The 15,666-nt window shown below is 42.2% G+C and overlaps 2 protein-coding genes across 3 annotated transcripts in view; one reads left to right on the top strand and one right to left on the bottom strand.

The window, feature by feature from the left end:
* Positions 1 to 861: 861 nt before the first annotated feature.
* snap25a (synaptosome associated protein 25a) overlaps positions 862 to 15,666 on the bottom strand; it is a 34,541-nt gene continuing 19,736 nt past the window's right edge. Inside the window, exons 5-8 of one of the 2 annotated variants that reach the window (XM_058612709.1) lie at positions 12,906 to 13,023; positions 7,398 to 7,517; positions 6,281 to 6,425; positions 862 to 2,497 (exon numbers count right to left, since the gene is read on the bottom strand). In XM_058612709.1, the coding sequence (XP_058468692.1) occupies positions 2,429 to 2,497; positions 6,281 to 6,425; positions 7,398 to 7,517; positions 12,906 to 13,023 (452 nt within the window). In that variant the 3' untranslated portion in view covers positions 862 to 2,428. Of the gene's footprint in view, positions 2,498 to 6,280; positions 6,426 to 7,397; positions 7,518 to 12,553; positions 12,672 to 12,905; positions 13,024 to 15,666 lie in introns of both variants that reach the window. The other variant, XM_058612708.1, reaches the window with a different exon arrangement.
* Positions 2,845 to 5,668, top strand: LOC131443258 (heat shock 70 kDa protein). The gene has a single exon (XM_058612707.1). The coding sequence runs from the start codon at positions 3,601 to 3,603 to the stop codon at positions 5,515 to 5,517; it is 1,917 nt and encodes a 638-aa protein (XP_058468690.1). The 5' UTR covers positions 2,845 to 3,600; the 3' UTR covers positions 5,518 to 5,668.

Genomic DNA, 15,666 nt, shown 5'->3' with positions numbered 1-15,666 from the left:
AAAAGGAATATGTGTGTGTGTGCAGTAACTTTGAGGACTGGCTCTGTCACTGTCACTGAACAGGCTGCAAAGAGGGAACTCTGTCACTCTACGCCACCTGCAGGAAAGAAACGTAATGGCAATAATGAATTGACAGACAGAAGATTGACCTGGTATCACTCTGAAGAAAAAAAAACATGTTTTAATGTGACGATTAGTGGTGTAGTTTACAGGTATTTGAGACAACGTGCTCCCCTGCAGGTGTGAGGGTGGAGGTTGATGATGCAGCAGAAATCAGTTTTCAGTGAGGGTTACGACACCAATTCTGTGACTCACTTATTTGAATTGTAAGACTAACACAAAAGCGTACAATAATTCTTATTTTTGAAGGTTTCTTTGCAGCGTAGGATGTTGTTGATGATGCTGGAGGACCTGTACGCAGAGTAGTTTTTTTCAGCCAATCGCAGCAGCCTCTGTCTATGAACTGTCCTGTGATTGGACAAAGTCTGTAAACAGAGGAGGTGCAAAAGTGCAGTTCTCTCTTAGATCAATTTATTTACATTATACTAAGAGGTTATTATGCAATTATTGATTAATGTTGCTGCCTACTGAAATGTAAGTATTTATTATCTTGATTAAATACTTTATGTAATATTTTGACATCTTTAATGGATTCTCTACATTTCTAAGAATAAAGATGAAAAGCGTTATAACCATAAATAAATCTTCTATCTTGGTGACTGTCAGTGTTCCTGCACTTTGGGTGGACCGTCTGCCAGATTAATGCTCATCTACAAGTAGCTTTAACTGAACGGTATTCTCTCTCTGCCTCTCTTAAGCCCCTCAACTAAAAGAAACAATAAAGACAGACACGGGTGCGACTAGGGTTTATTACTTTTAATCAATTCAGCTAGCTACAAAATGTCCACCACTTCACACACTGACAGGATACAGAGAGGGAGTCTTTAATATTACATGCGTTGAGGACATCAATCTCACAGTTTAACCTATTGTGTCATTCAGGTTTAGGTAATTAATCACCTTACTCTAACTACTCAACATTTTGGCGATTTGGTGTGCATAGCTCTAAAGTACAGAAGCAACAAAAAACCCCTTTGTACGTGTTTTTTTGTTTCAGAGTATACTTATAATCATTGTTATTTAACATGATCATTATTTTTACCAATAACAAACCACACGGGGGGAGAATAAACTTACAGGTACAGTCTTCTTATAAAAGTAAGGTCTCTCAGAAATATGCGTCTTTGCTTTACATTGCAAACGTTTATTTATTTTTTTCAGAGCATCCAAAACCTATGTTACAGTACACAACCAGTCCTTCTCTTTCAGCACATAATCAACATCTTCATCACTGAACTGCATAATCATTTAGAAAACAGGTCATTTTTTTTGCAATACAACCCAAAGTCCTCGTATTTTTCATCTTTGACTCACTTTTTTTTGATCCCTTTTGCATTATTGTACAACAAGATGGTCACAGTCGGTAAATATATCGAGACAGAAAGAGTGGCACTATTGCAAACTTGCAGGAGTATGGAACGATCAACTGTGTCCTAATACTGAGCATGCGTTTTGTCAATTTGCTACTGCCATGTTATCATTTTTTATATATATTTTTCAGACAAGTTTTATTTAGAAGACTAAAATCTACCATTTGTCATGCAGAGAACGCACAATTCACATCACTTGGAATGCAGTGTCTAATACAGCTACAGAGAGTCTAGTTGCACATTGTCTAAACAGTAACTCAGTATGAACAGTATGATTGCGATGAGGGAAAATGACCCAACGGCTGCCCTTTGATTGTAAGTGCTCTTTGCTTTCTCATTCATCCGCGCCGTCACTCAGCATGCTCTTACTCACGCTGCTCCGTCAGACTTCATCTCCACTTAATCGCGACAACATCAAAAAACAGGAGCATGACAGTAGCCTAAGTGGAATGACACAGTTTTACTAGGACGATACTGAGATACTGAAAAGGAAAAAGAATAAAAACAAACAGCTTGTTTAGCATTCCTATTATATACTTGTCATCCAGAGCGGTGTAATTTTATATATATATATATATATATGATATATGATATATAATAATATATGATATATATATATATATATGTATATATATATATACGTTCATAAAGAGAATAAAAACTTCACAGGTGAGCTAGAGAGCCATCAAGTCAGCACTATATACAACCTTTGGAAAGAATGATATACGGAGTATAAGAAATCATCTTTTTACGAGGACAATCATCTTGAAAAAGCTTGACGGACGACACACAGAACAACATTTACAATGGGGAGGGGAGGTGATATGTGCATGTGTGCAAACCTAGAAGGTCAATACCAAGATGAAAGCATGTCAGCGCCTTTGTCAACGTGCGGCGTGGGGGGCGCTGGGGACCGTCACGCCGCGCACGCGGAGCGCTTAGCCACTGCCCAGCATCTTTGTGGCACGCTGGTTGGCCTCGTCGATCCTGGTCTTGTTGGAATCAGCCTGGGTGAAGGAAAAGGAGAGAGAGAATGTCAAAGTCAAATCCTAAAGATTATTAGAGTAGTTCTGATGTTATTGTGTGTAAGTACTTTATATAATTTCTGTTGCTTGTGACATCCTGGGTTTGTTACCTCCTTATTTAGGATCTTACATTATTCTCAGGAATTGTAGAACTTATTGCCAACACTTGCAAGAATTATATTTATTTAATGTCCAAAAAGTCTGCTATGAATTGGGGGGAAAAGGCAATCATTTACAAAAACTACTCAATCAGAAAGCTGGTTTCACTGAATGTTTGAAATCACAAACATTCTGTATACATGTGTACATACATGGGCACATGCACTTAAAGGTCACCTGAGCTGACCTAATGCATTAAATATATCATATCCCCTTATTGCATATTTATAAAGTACAATCTCAAGACATACGTGGTCACAACACAATCTTTTCTTCTTTCATGTCATCATCTGGTGTCTGTCCATTATGTTTTCTGTCACCGTGTCATTGCTTGGTCTCATTTCATGTGATCAGAATTCATCAGTGTGTATTCTATGTGTGTGATTGAATGAACTAAATCAACAATAAAGCAAGTCCTTTAATATAGATTACAGACTTTGAACCTGTTAAGCTGTATTCATACCAGGAAGAATTGAAACAGAAGGCATATAAGGTGAATGGTGATTAAAGTAGTGGTGTCCAATACTTACATGTTCACCCTCTGACAGCCCTCCCTGTTTTAGCCTCACAGCTTCAACCTCAGCAATGTGTTCCTCTCAGTGTCAACTTTGGCTAAGCAGCAAAACCTTCTGTCCCACTCTAGAATATTCACCAGCTCTCTCGCAGCAGCCCGACTGAGCGAGTTTCTATTATTAGCAGCTGAGTCACTGAGCCTGGAGGAGGGGCAGGGGAGGGGCCTGGACTGTTCTGGAATCCTGGTTGTAACTATATAAGCAACAGGCCTGAGTCAGTCCAGGCATGAGTTTCAGAAGAAACAACACTGGCTGGCAAGAAGCTGACACAAAGGGAACAACCTGAGGAGACTCTGCTGAGAACCTTCTACATCTCTAAGCAACTGAGTACGCATCACTGAGACAACAGGAAAGATGTCTTCAGCAAAGGGAACATCCATCGGCATCGATCTGGGAACCACCTATTCATGTGTTGGGGTTTTCCAACATGGCAAGGTGGAAATCATCGCCAATGACCAAGGCAACAGGACCACCCCCAGCTATGTGGCCTTCACTGACACAGAGAGGCTCATTGGAGACGCCGCCAAGAACCAAGTCGCTATGAATCCCTCCAACACGATATTTGATGCCAAACGATTGATCGGAAGAAAGTTTAATGACTCTGTGGTCCAGTCCGACATGAAGCTCTGGCCCTTCAAGGTGATCAGCGATAATGGAAAGCCCAAAGTTCAGGTGGAGTATAAAGGCGAGACTAAGACCTTCTTCCCAGAGGAAATATCATCTATGGTTTTAGTTAAAATGAAGGAAATAGCTGAGGCCTACCTGGGACAAAAGGTGTCAAATGCAGTCATCACAGTGCCAGCTTATTTCAACGACTCTCAGAGGCAAGCCACTAAGGACGCTGGAGTCATCTCTGGACTTAATGTCCTGAGGATCATCAATGAACCCACAGCAGCAGCTATCGCCTATGGCTTGGACAAAGGTAAACGAAGTGAACGCAATGTGCTTATCTTCGATCTTGGTGGAGGCACCTTTGACGTGTCCATCCTGACCATTGAGGACGGCATCTTTGAGGTGAAAGCCACAGCAGGAGACACTCACCTTGGTGGGGAGGACTTTGATAACCGGATGGTCAACCACTTTTTGGAGGAATTTAAAAGAAAACACAAGAAGGACATCAGCCAAAACAAGAGAGCAGTGAGGAGACTGAGAACAGCTTGTGAGAGAGCGAAGAGGACTCTGTCCTCAAGCACCCAGGCCAGCATTGAGATTGACTCTCTGTTTGAGGGCATTGACTTCTACACCTCCATCACAAGGGCACGCTTTGAAGAGCTCAACTCAGAGCTCTTCAGGGGAACACTGGAGCCAGTAGAGAAAGCTCTACAAGACGCCAAGATGGATAAGTCCAAGATCCATGATATTGTCCTGGTTGGCGGCTCCACAAGAATTCCCAAAATCCAGAAGCTCTTGCAGGACTTCTTTAATGGCAGAGAACTGAACAAGAGCATTAACCCAGATGAAGCTGTGGCATATGGTGCAGCAGTCCAAGCTGCCATCCTCATGGGTGACACCTCGGAGAATGTACAAGACCTGCTGCTGCTGGATGTGGCTCCTCTGTCTCTAGGCATTGAGACTGCTGGTGGAGTTATGACGCCTCTCATCAAACGCAACACCACCATCCCGAGCAAGCAAACCCAGATCTTCACCACATACTCCGATAATCAGCCAGGTGTGCTAATCCAGGTATATGAGGGTGAGAGAGCCATGACCAAGGACAACAACCTCCTGGGAAAGTTTGAGCTGGCAGGTATCCCTCCCGCACCCCGAGGTGTTCCACAGGTGGAGGTAACCTTTGACATCGATGCCAACGGCATTCTGAACGTGTCCGCTACCGACAAAAGCACGGGCAAGGAAAACAAAATCACCATCACCAACGACAAGGGTCGCCTGAGCAAAGAGGAGATTGAGCGCATGGTACAGGACGCCGATAAGTATAAAGCTGAGGACGACCTGCAGAGGGACAAGGTCGCCGCAAAGAACTCACTGGAGTCCTACGCTTACCACATGAAGAGCAGTGTTGAGGATGAGAGTATGAAAGGAAAGATTAAGGAGGACGATAAAAAGATGGTCATCGACAAGTGCAACGAGACGATCTCCTGGCTGGAGAACAACCAGCTGGCGGAGAAAGAAGAGTATGAGCATCAGCAGAAAGAACTGGAGAAGGTTTGCAAGCCCATTGTGACAAAGTTGTACCAGGGAGCAGCACCAGGGAGCTGCAGCGGCCAAGCAGGAGGAAGCTCCCAGGGACCCACTATTGAGGAAGTGGACTAATGACCACGAATGTCAGAATTTTACGGACAGAAAGACGTCACACATATGATTGTTTAGTTCAACAGAATCACTGATTTTGTTCTTGAATTGTCTTAATAAAAATTATTTATGTACAAAAATAAAAAGTAAATAAATCACAAACTATAAAAAAGTTGGACTCATCTAAATCTGGCTGTTTTATACATTTGTTTCATAATTTTGTATTTAGTTCTTCTTTTAAACAAAGATGACATTATCTTATGCCTCTGTAAATAAAGGCTAAAATAACAACAATAGTACAATAAGACTGGACAGGACTTCAGTCAACTACAGTGGATCAATAGAGCTACTGAGAGGCTAATAAGAATTGAAAGAACATTGTGTTCTTTCATCCAGTTTCATACTGCTGACTTTCCTTAACGGTGAATTTGTCAATAGGAGTATTTGCTTATGCTGCTTTTCTCTCCAGAACAAGAGAGGGTTATGAGAAAGTCCCATTTTGCGAAACATGAATAATACATGGCATTATATTGAGTCGCAGTAATGGCGGTTAATAGTCAGTCCACAGAAGCAGAGACACAAACGTCAGCATTTTACAACATGGTTCAGTGTGAACATCAGACTCAACTCAAATCATGATTTAAAACAAAATCATATCAATAATGAAGGGGAAACTATTCAGGTGTTTGACCTTCTTTTTACAGCATACAGGAAACACTTCCTGAATAAAAGCTGTTATATGTGACATGTAATTATGTAAAAAAGTTAAATGTCAGGACTGTACCTTCTCCATGATCCTGTCGATCTGGCGATTCTGGGTGTCGATCTCGTTGCCCATGTCCAGAGCCATGTGGCGCAGGTTACCGATGATTCCACCCACCTGCTCGAGGTTCTCGTCCATCTCATTTTCCCGGGCATCTTCTGTTACCCTGAACACACACACACACACACACACACACACAGTCTCAAGATTAGAGGTTGTGTCTGCATAAACACCAGGTGACACACAGCACATACTGGCACAGTGACCGGGTTCAGAAAGGCGTTGCCCGCTCCTTCTGTGACATTCTCCTCCATATTTCACCTCTGATCCTTTAGTTCATGTTTCTGAGTCTGAAACCAACCACCTGCACAGAGAAGGACTGAATAATCTGCACAGTGGATTATATTCTGTAACATCCTGCAGTGTAACCTCATACAAATTCAACATTTATTGATGCTCGGCGTCTCAATTTACGTCAAATGACTAATGACGACAAGTTGGAAAATGATAAAAAAATGATGGCCCCGTGTAAAACTGGAAAGGCTGTGGAGTGACGGACAAATCAATCAACATTTAGTGAACATCTGTGCCTGTAACAGACAAAACTACAGCTACACAAAGCACAAAAGTGGAAGAACTTGGGCTGAGTGAAATGTCCATAAAGGATTATTAAGATAACAATTTACAAATCTCTCCGTGATGAATGTTAGAGATTGATTTTTTTCAATGCTAACAAGAGTTTAAATGCAGATTTAGTTGGAAATTACATTTATCACTGCTTATAAATTTAGATTTCTCTTTAATATTCTTGATTAAGGCCACTAGTCGTAAGAGAACAAGTTCAAATCCTGACATGTCAAGGGCTGGGGTTCCTCATGGTACCCAATCCCAATTGTTCCCTATTCATTTTGATAAATGGAGAATTGACTGCAGGTGTGATAGTTTGTCTCCATGTATGTTGGCACTGTGATGGACTGGCAACCTGTCCAGGGGTGTAACCTGCCTCCCGCCCTATGTCAGCTGCTGATTGGCTCTCACCCCTGAACCCTCAAATGGAGGATGAAGTGGTAGAAAATGGTCGAATGGATATTCTCTCCTTCTCTTTCATGTCGGGCTTTCAGCTTCAGGTCCCTCTTACCTGCGGATGAAGCCTCCACTGATGGCCATCTGTTCACGCTCGTCCACCACACGGGCAGGCTGGCTGGCCACAACCCCGTCCTGGTTGTTCCCCCAGGCCTTGCTGGCTCCGCTCTTCATCCTGGCCACCGGCAGTGATAGGGAGGATGAGGAGGGACAGTTACTCAACTGTTGGACTGAGACACTTGACATTTACCTCAAGCAGGCAGACTCCCCATCAGTCAAAATCTACTGCGAGAGCCTTGGATATGAGGCACTGCAACATGTCAGTATGTGACACAGAGGTGTTACTGTACTTCATGCATCCAGCACATATATATATGGTGAGGACTAGACTAAGTCAAGCAAAGCATAGCAGGCATGGGCTGATTGGTACAGGCTCATTCTGTAGTTACACAATAATAATGTATGTGATGTTATATCGTTTAGGTATATAACATACTGTTCAGAACCAGGCAAGCCTTGTATGCTAAATCACATCTGTGTGTGTGTGTATCTGTACAATTCAGGCATGCATTTAACTAGCTGCGATATTTAGGCTCAACAATCCCACTGAGACTTCGACATCGTTGCAATAATAAAACCCCTCCCCACTCCCACAGTGTGACAGAAAACAGAGAAGAGATGAGCTGTTGGCAGACACACAACACACAGTGTACAGGACTGTCACATTGTTCGGGGGGGGGGGGGGGGGGGACGACGACGACGATAAATGTGGAGGACAAACTGCAAAACGAGTAAAAGAAAGAAAATAAACAGAGAATAACATCATGGGTCATTATTCGTACACCTAGTGACCCCAAACCCTCCCCCCATCCTTTCATTTTTATTTTTTTTTTACATGTCACTGCTTTGCCTCCAGGTTTAAGTCTCTGGACAAGCTGGGACGTCAGGTCGCAGTGAAGCAGACGCTTGTACCTGCCTTTGTTTCGAGGGCAGATCATTTTACTGACAAACACAGTAAAGTAAACAGTAAATACAGCTGTGCGAACACAGCTGGGCTTTGTTAAAGATCACTTTCAGCAGCTGTTTGGCACAAAGAGGAAGATAACTGTTTTAAGGCACTTTTGGAGGCGGGGGTGCCACACATCTTTTCACATGTATAAATACTCACAGATTTATACTATAATATAAGTATAACACAACAATGTTGTGTTACTTCTTGCGGTCGTGTTGCAGTGTCAGTGGCTGGGTTTTGTTGTATAACCTTGAAGTGCCGTGTTGGTGTATTCTGGCTCCATGAGGAATGGCGACGGCTCTGCCTCCTACACTGCATTTATTAATAGAAATGGACTGAGGCGAGGCAAGGCATCGCTGAGCTGCCTGTCCCTGCTGCCACACAACCAGCGCGGTAAACACACATGCTACCCTTGCCTGAGTCCTTTCTCTTTCTACCTACTTTGTTTTTATTCCCCATTCCATACTAATGTACATATGGTTGTTTCATTTCCTCTCCTCTCACTTTCCTTTCATTTGATATCCAGTTTGTTCTCGTTTGCAGTTTGCTCCTGCAGAATGGATATAATGCACTTCCCTAATCAGTTTTGCTGTGCTTGAACCAAGATGATGTGATTAGATCCAATGAGTATCACAGATCCTGTGGTTAAACTGTCTATCTGATCCATTCCCAGAGTGACCTGCACGTTGAGCTATCTTCCAATCAAAATCCACTCCCTGTGGCATGCAGACAGGCACAATAAAAGGAATATAGTGAGCCCCCAAAAAAAGTCAGGGGTTATCGAAACGTACATGTCAATTAGGACGGACTTATGTCCCACTTTCTAACACATCTCCCATCATTGTAGCCTCCATTTATATGTGCATTCACTTTGAGTTGACTTCCCAGCAGGCCATCATGCCTCTGTCTGATATGCTGACCTACATGTGAGCGAGCTCCCCGCAGGAGCAGGAGCTTAGCAAACACTAATGTTGAGCAGCCAGTGCAGGATGAAGGCTACTTTAGCACAGCGCTCTGCAGGAGCGACGGCACTGCAGAGAAACTGCAGCAGAGCCAGAGGGAGAAGAAACAAGGCAGCGGCAGCAGCAGCAGCAGCAGCAGCAGCAGCGAGCTGTAGCACCACGTGGAGCCATGTGAAGACAAAGGAACCACGCGTATGTGGTGCATGTGGTCTTTTTACATGATGTAGCCGCTTTACAGACCGATGCCACTGTATCCCTAAAATATCTCTCCTTGCATGTGTTGTAACCCAGTTCTCAGCTCCAAGGAAGAAGCGGATTATACATTTTTTCCTTGTGTCTTTTTTTTCCCTCTAGCATTTGACAATATCGCGTTTTTTCCTCCTCTTTTGTGTTTAAATCTGTTAGGGCAATTTCAGATTCAGTGCATCTTTTAATGTCTGTAATATTGCTTATAAAGTATGATATGAATGTTCTGGATTATGTTTAGAGATCATTGGTGGTAATCTCTCCCAGCTATAAAATAAGACATTAAGAGTCTGCGCTCATGCAGACATAACTTAAGTTGATCTCTTCTTTGCAATTATATAAACTCAAACTCTGCTGTGCTACTGGAAGGTTCTGGAAGTCAGGACAACTGAGAGTCACGGAGTTCATTGTTTTCTTGATCGTACGTGTGATCACATCACACATCTGTGTGCGCAAGAAGCTATTTCTGTCAAAAAACAAGCTGGTGCTACGTGGGTGTGGTTAATATTCAGGATCTGTCAAATCTTTAAGACAAATTGAGAACATCTGAGACACTCAAGAGGGGGAGGAGTTAAAAAGTCTTGAAAATCACATCAACAGTTAAAAACATGCCAACAAGTTTCAGCCATTATCAGACTTCATCAGGGCAGGTTTTATGACCTCGTGGTCATGTGATCAGAGTGGTAGATAGATTACGTCACATGACAGATTGTGTTCAATAGGGAAAATGATCTCAGTCGAGAAATCAGTTCAAAGAATATTTTTGTTGACACATTTTTGTACATGTTGGTATGATTCATTATTGATTAAATATGTTTTTTTGTTTACTTATTAACCGTTGAGAGCCTCAGATGTTTTCAACATATTTATTTTTGTCTCTGATTTTTGATTTATGGCTGTAGTCTTATTGACGAGGGCAAACCATATGAAAATATTGTTTTGATATTTTTACCAACATGATTTTCACAGTGTATGAACATCATATACAACAGAATTTGACCTTATTTGTTTTCATTTAAATTAGACAAGGCTTTGTTCTGTTCATCTTTAAAAAAAACAAACATTTGTTCATCAACATCATCGACATCATTCCACTTTTAACATCAGCATCATGATCTCAGCATCTTCACGTGTAGCATTGCTGTTATGAGTTGCATCGTCATGCATGCGTGAGCATTCAAAGGGTCATGCTCGCCAGTCATTCCATGTCATTGGCGCTCGGTGGTTCAAAAAGGGCGGTGCGGTGGAGGGAAGGGGAAACAAAAAGATCTTGTTTGCCCACAGAGAGGTGAAGATCTACTGGATGTTAGAGCGGTGTGGTGGTAGAGGTCATGCAGATGAGGAGAAGTGTCAAACAGTCCTGGACCAGGCTGACCAAAGGACATTTTGGAACCAAGATCACTAGATCACCACACTGGCTCAACACTGATAATGATCTGAGTGCCAAGATGCTTCGGGAGCCGCAGCCCTGCTCTTTCTCATCTAAGTGGAATTGAAGCTGGGAACAGCTGAAGTGGTATCACTGTTATCACTTTGTATTCATATGAAAAGCAACCTCCTCTATTAGAGGAATGAGTAGAAATGTTTGACAGGAGGGGCTTCTACAGTGTCTACGCCTGCATGTATATGACTCCCATTGTAAAGACGAATAAGTGGAAGCTCAGAGAATAGGGCACTTGGTGGAAGAGTGTTGAGAGAGGCACTTATTGTTGAACCCTGGCCTTGACAGAGTGGAGGAGAGCTTATGGAGAGGACTGGACGTGATGGCTTCAGGATTCGGATCTCGCCAACTCTATTTGCACACGCCTGGGTTGAGTGTGTACATTATTAAATGACGAGCTGTAATTTAGAAGCCCCCGTGCTACCTTCGGAGGCTAATTATGTATCAGTCAATCACACTGGTGGATTATGGGATGCTCACCAGTTGCGGGGGGCTACAAACTCTAGAGGCCAATCCAAGAGAGTCTCAGTAAGAATCCAAGGCTGCTGCATGTGCCCGCTGAGGTCTAAAGTACGTGTCTGCATACATCATTACAAGTTGCATTAAAGTCGAACTGAAATCAACAATAGTTGATAATATTTTAAAGTCAATAAATCATTAAGACTTCACACCATCCACTACATTATTGTCAGGAGAAACAGATTTTTGGTTCCACTTGACAGAGTCACAAGTGATAATTGAATTACTCTGAGATCTGTGTGGGAAGACATTAAAAGTTGTTAGTCCTATCTGTTCTTAGAGCACTCTGTAGCATGTTGATTTTTAGTCGGCCTTTGTTTGGTCTTTATAAATAGAAACAATATAACATTATTTCTTTGCTTAATCTGAATATGAGCTCTGTCTCGAAATAAAATGAATGACTTCCTGTGTGCAGCGCCAAGATCTAAATACAGTCATGGAGAGCAGCATTACACACGACCGTTTTAATGAGTCAGAATGTACGCCGTACATTACCCATAAACGACTTCTCACGTGTGTAAAATCACAGAATAAAGCAACTAATTAGCTTTGCCCCTCACCCTAACCCTAGCTCCCATGAGGCTAGTTGTTATGGTTCCTTGTGAATATTTACGTGTTGAGTGGCACACTGTACAATTAGCAGCTCACCATGGAATTAGCAGCATAACACCTTTACAATGCTGGCCATAAAATGTTAATCAACCACCGTTAGGGCCTAAAGCCCGACACAATATCAGCACTGTGTATTTCCTATTTCAAATTTCAGTTCGACTTTAAAAGTGCAGTGCGTGTGTGTGTGTGTGTGTGTGTGTGTGTGTGTATTTTAAAGCACATCATAATCTCCTGTGGCTGAGAAAGGGCTGGAGTCAGGATTTATTTGGAGCTGGAGCAGAGCGGACTATTGTCTGATGGCCACCGTGATGTCACTTCTACCTCGGTTAATGAATTTTTTTATTATTATTATTATTATTTCTTAGATATTTACTCGTGTCTTTGAATGGCAGGCAGGCAGGCAGGCAAGCAGCACCTACTTGTTACATGGACAGGAGCAAAGACCACAGAATTTCCCTAGATCGTTCAAATTCTTTTCTGCATCCTTCATGTCCTTATTGATCTGGTCCATTCCCTCCTCGATGCGCTCCAGTTGCTCTGATTAAACACAAGTCATTTATCCCCCACAGAACGAAGCACGAGAAGAGAGAGAGGGAGGAAGAGGAGAGGAAGAGAGAGATAAAGAGAAGACAAAGGAGAGAAGACAACAACTTCAGACACTCACTGTGACAAAAGAAAGTCAAACAAAACCAAAAAAAAAGAAATAAAAAGAGGAAAACTGGACGCCACCACATATGTAAAGAACCTTTGAGGCACGTTGTCAGTACCTACTTGTTACATGGACATATGAAAAGCCCACAGCATTTCCCTAAATCTTTTAAATTTTTCTCGGCTTCCTTCATGTCTTGGTTGATATGGTTCATGCCATCTTCAACACGATCGAGTTGCTCTGGTCAGGACAAAGGGATGACAGTAGTGGAATGAATTTCATTGACTGATTGACAGAAATATGAGTTATTATGAGCAGTAACTTGAGTTGTGTGTGTGTGCACTGGTGTCTATTAAAACACTTTTAGTGGACATAACATAGAATGTCAGAATTGCCACGTAGGATTACACTGTTGCCGTGTTGTGACTCACACGGAACCCCCATTATTTTTATAAACATAGGGCTCAGGTTGAAAAATCCCATAATTCCCGTTAAAGGGACACTTTAATAGTCAATCAGTTGTGGAGATTTAGGGCCAGTTCACATGCAGCATCTTTCGTGTGCACAAATACACAGATGAAAATATCTCAACTTTAAGGTCAGAGAAGTAGGTCAAACTGTTCAAATGGGAAATAAACTCAGAACCTCTGGTAATCCAGATGAAGCCCCTGAATCAGCTGGTGAAGGAGAGGATGCTCCCGCAAAGCTGCTGTAAGGGAAACGCATAAAGTGTCTTTATTTTGATTCATTTTGTAAGTTTAACGCGTGAATTAATTCAGCGAGGCTGGTCATCTCATCGTTGGCTGCTTAATAACGATGGATGCGACAAACACCTCTGGCTTCATGCATTTTTAGGTGCTGCGTGTGAATACAGGGCCCTCACACTATCACATTTTCTGCCATAATACAGCAGATAAAATGGGCGTGTTCTACTGCTAAAGCTATGGGTGTCGCTTTGGCTGCTTTTGCTACATAATGGAACTGATTTAAAGTACGTATGAGTGGATTCTGGTTCATGAGCAGTGTGGCTTCTGTCAAGCTGATGTGGTGGATGGCGGGTCGGTGACGGTTCACAATGGATTTTCCATCACGATTAAAGGGAACACGGTGCAGGCAGAGTGTGACAGGGTGGAGCACATTTATAAATATGGATTGAGAAAATAGTTCATTGAGTTTTTTTTCAGATTTGTAAAATCCCTGATTGGCATGCATTTATGTAAATATAGTCAGTGTTATTAGAGTGAAGTGGGTTAATGGCACCAAGCATGCTGCACTTATCATTTCATTGTTAAGAAATTGGTCGGTGGTGAAATATTTGCATTTTCATCACCTGAAGCAAAACTGTACGCTTGTTAATAACCGTCTCCAGTACTTAAAGTCAATAACACAAGATCAGAGGTCAGCTCAGGCTCTCAGCCTCCTGTGTGTCTAGTCAGTCGTTGCAATTAGTTTCTGAGTGGTGATCCTGTGGGTGCAGAAAAGAGCTGGGGACAGACTGAGGATTAGGAGATAAAGGAAGAGGGTCGGGCTGAGCAATTAGCTGTTATTAAATCAAATTAGCAAATTGCAAAGGCTGCAACTTAATTATTCTGTATTTTATTGTATTGTTGTCACTGCAAATTAAAACAAAATGTAACTCATACATGCTGGAAACAGTTCTTATCGTTAAGTCTCCATCCTTGCAACGGAATATACAGCCATTAATGATTTGACTGTGGTGAGCAGTAACACTCTATCACATTTTAGATCCTTTACACAACTCAAAATAATGATGAAGCAAATTTAATCATGTCTCTCAGAAAAATCTGATTTACGCTGGATTCACATGTTAGTAAGAGTTGCTAAGGTGATGGTGATATGATGTTGCCCAATAAAAAGTAACAGGGAGAACAACCTGATCCGATAGCTCCGTTTGAGCTGTGCAGCGTTAAAGGGTGAACGGGATTAGATTGGCCTGACACTCAAGTTAATGCTTGGAAAGTTGAACATTTCTCAACTTCTGCTGCACACGGTGCAAGCAAAGTGAAGCAGTGGTCCCATTATGCAGCGTGGCGACGCTTAACACCGCTCTATTTAAAGGGAACGAGAAGCGTTTCAGTCGACTCCTCCACAGTGAACATGTGAATCCAGAGTTAATGCTCCTTTACACAGGCTTGGTGAGTCGGTTCACAGCCAATTGGAGAACATCGGGTCTGCGCCTCTCCCGAATAAAAAGCCAAGTGAAGCTCGAGGTACCTTTTCAATACCCACTTCTGTGATGTTCCAACACAATAAAGCGTTTAATTAAATGTGAGTGGTTGGTTTGTTCATGAACTAATTGCATGAAAGCAGGGATTGTACAATGCCGAATGTGAGCTGAGACAGAAGTGAACATTTTTGTCTTTACCAGCTAAATCGATCGTTTCTTTTTTTTTCCCCTTTCCACCTTTGATTTGTCAGCAGTGTGGCAGAGACTGTTCGACTGTTCTCTCAACTGTTATTAGTCAACATTTGCTTAATTATACTAGATTAAAGGTCATCTGTTCCATATTGTATGAGCAATTTTGGGGAGAAAGCACATTTGCTGTAAATGTTGTGCTATGATATAAAATCGACTGGCACTGAATTCAAGGTGACTAAGTCTGTGACACTATCGTCGTCATCACGCAACTAGCAATTTTCCTAAGTGATTGTAGAGAACACAAACAGATCTAAGAACAGCCAAAGAAGTCACCCTGCCACCGGCTGCCACAGAGACAAACACGTTCACTCAGATGGATTATGCAAAAGGAATCATTTATCTTGCTGTTGAGCTGTCGGGTTTAGGCACTGCTTTGGCTGCCATTAAATAATCATCGCTTGATTTGTTCATGTTTTGGCACTTTCAAGATTTCCTGTTCTTGT

The sequence above is a fragment of the Solea solea genome, chromosome 17, assembly GCF_958295425.1.
Source record: "Solea solea chromosome 17, fSolSol10.1, whole genome shotgun sequence".
Classification (NCBI taxonomy): Eukaryota; Metazoa; Chordata; class Actinopteri; order Pleuronectiformes; family Soleidae; genus Solea; species Solea solea.
This window is presented reverse-complemented; position numbering and strand designations above follow the sequence as displayed.

Coding starts and splice junctions, on each gene's coding strand:
- LOC131443258 (XM_058612707.1), top strand. CDS start 3,601: ATGTCTTCAGCAAAGGGAACATCCATCGGCATCGATCTGGGAACCACC.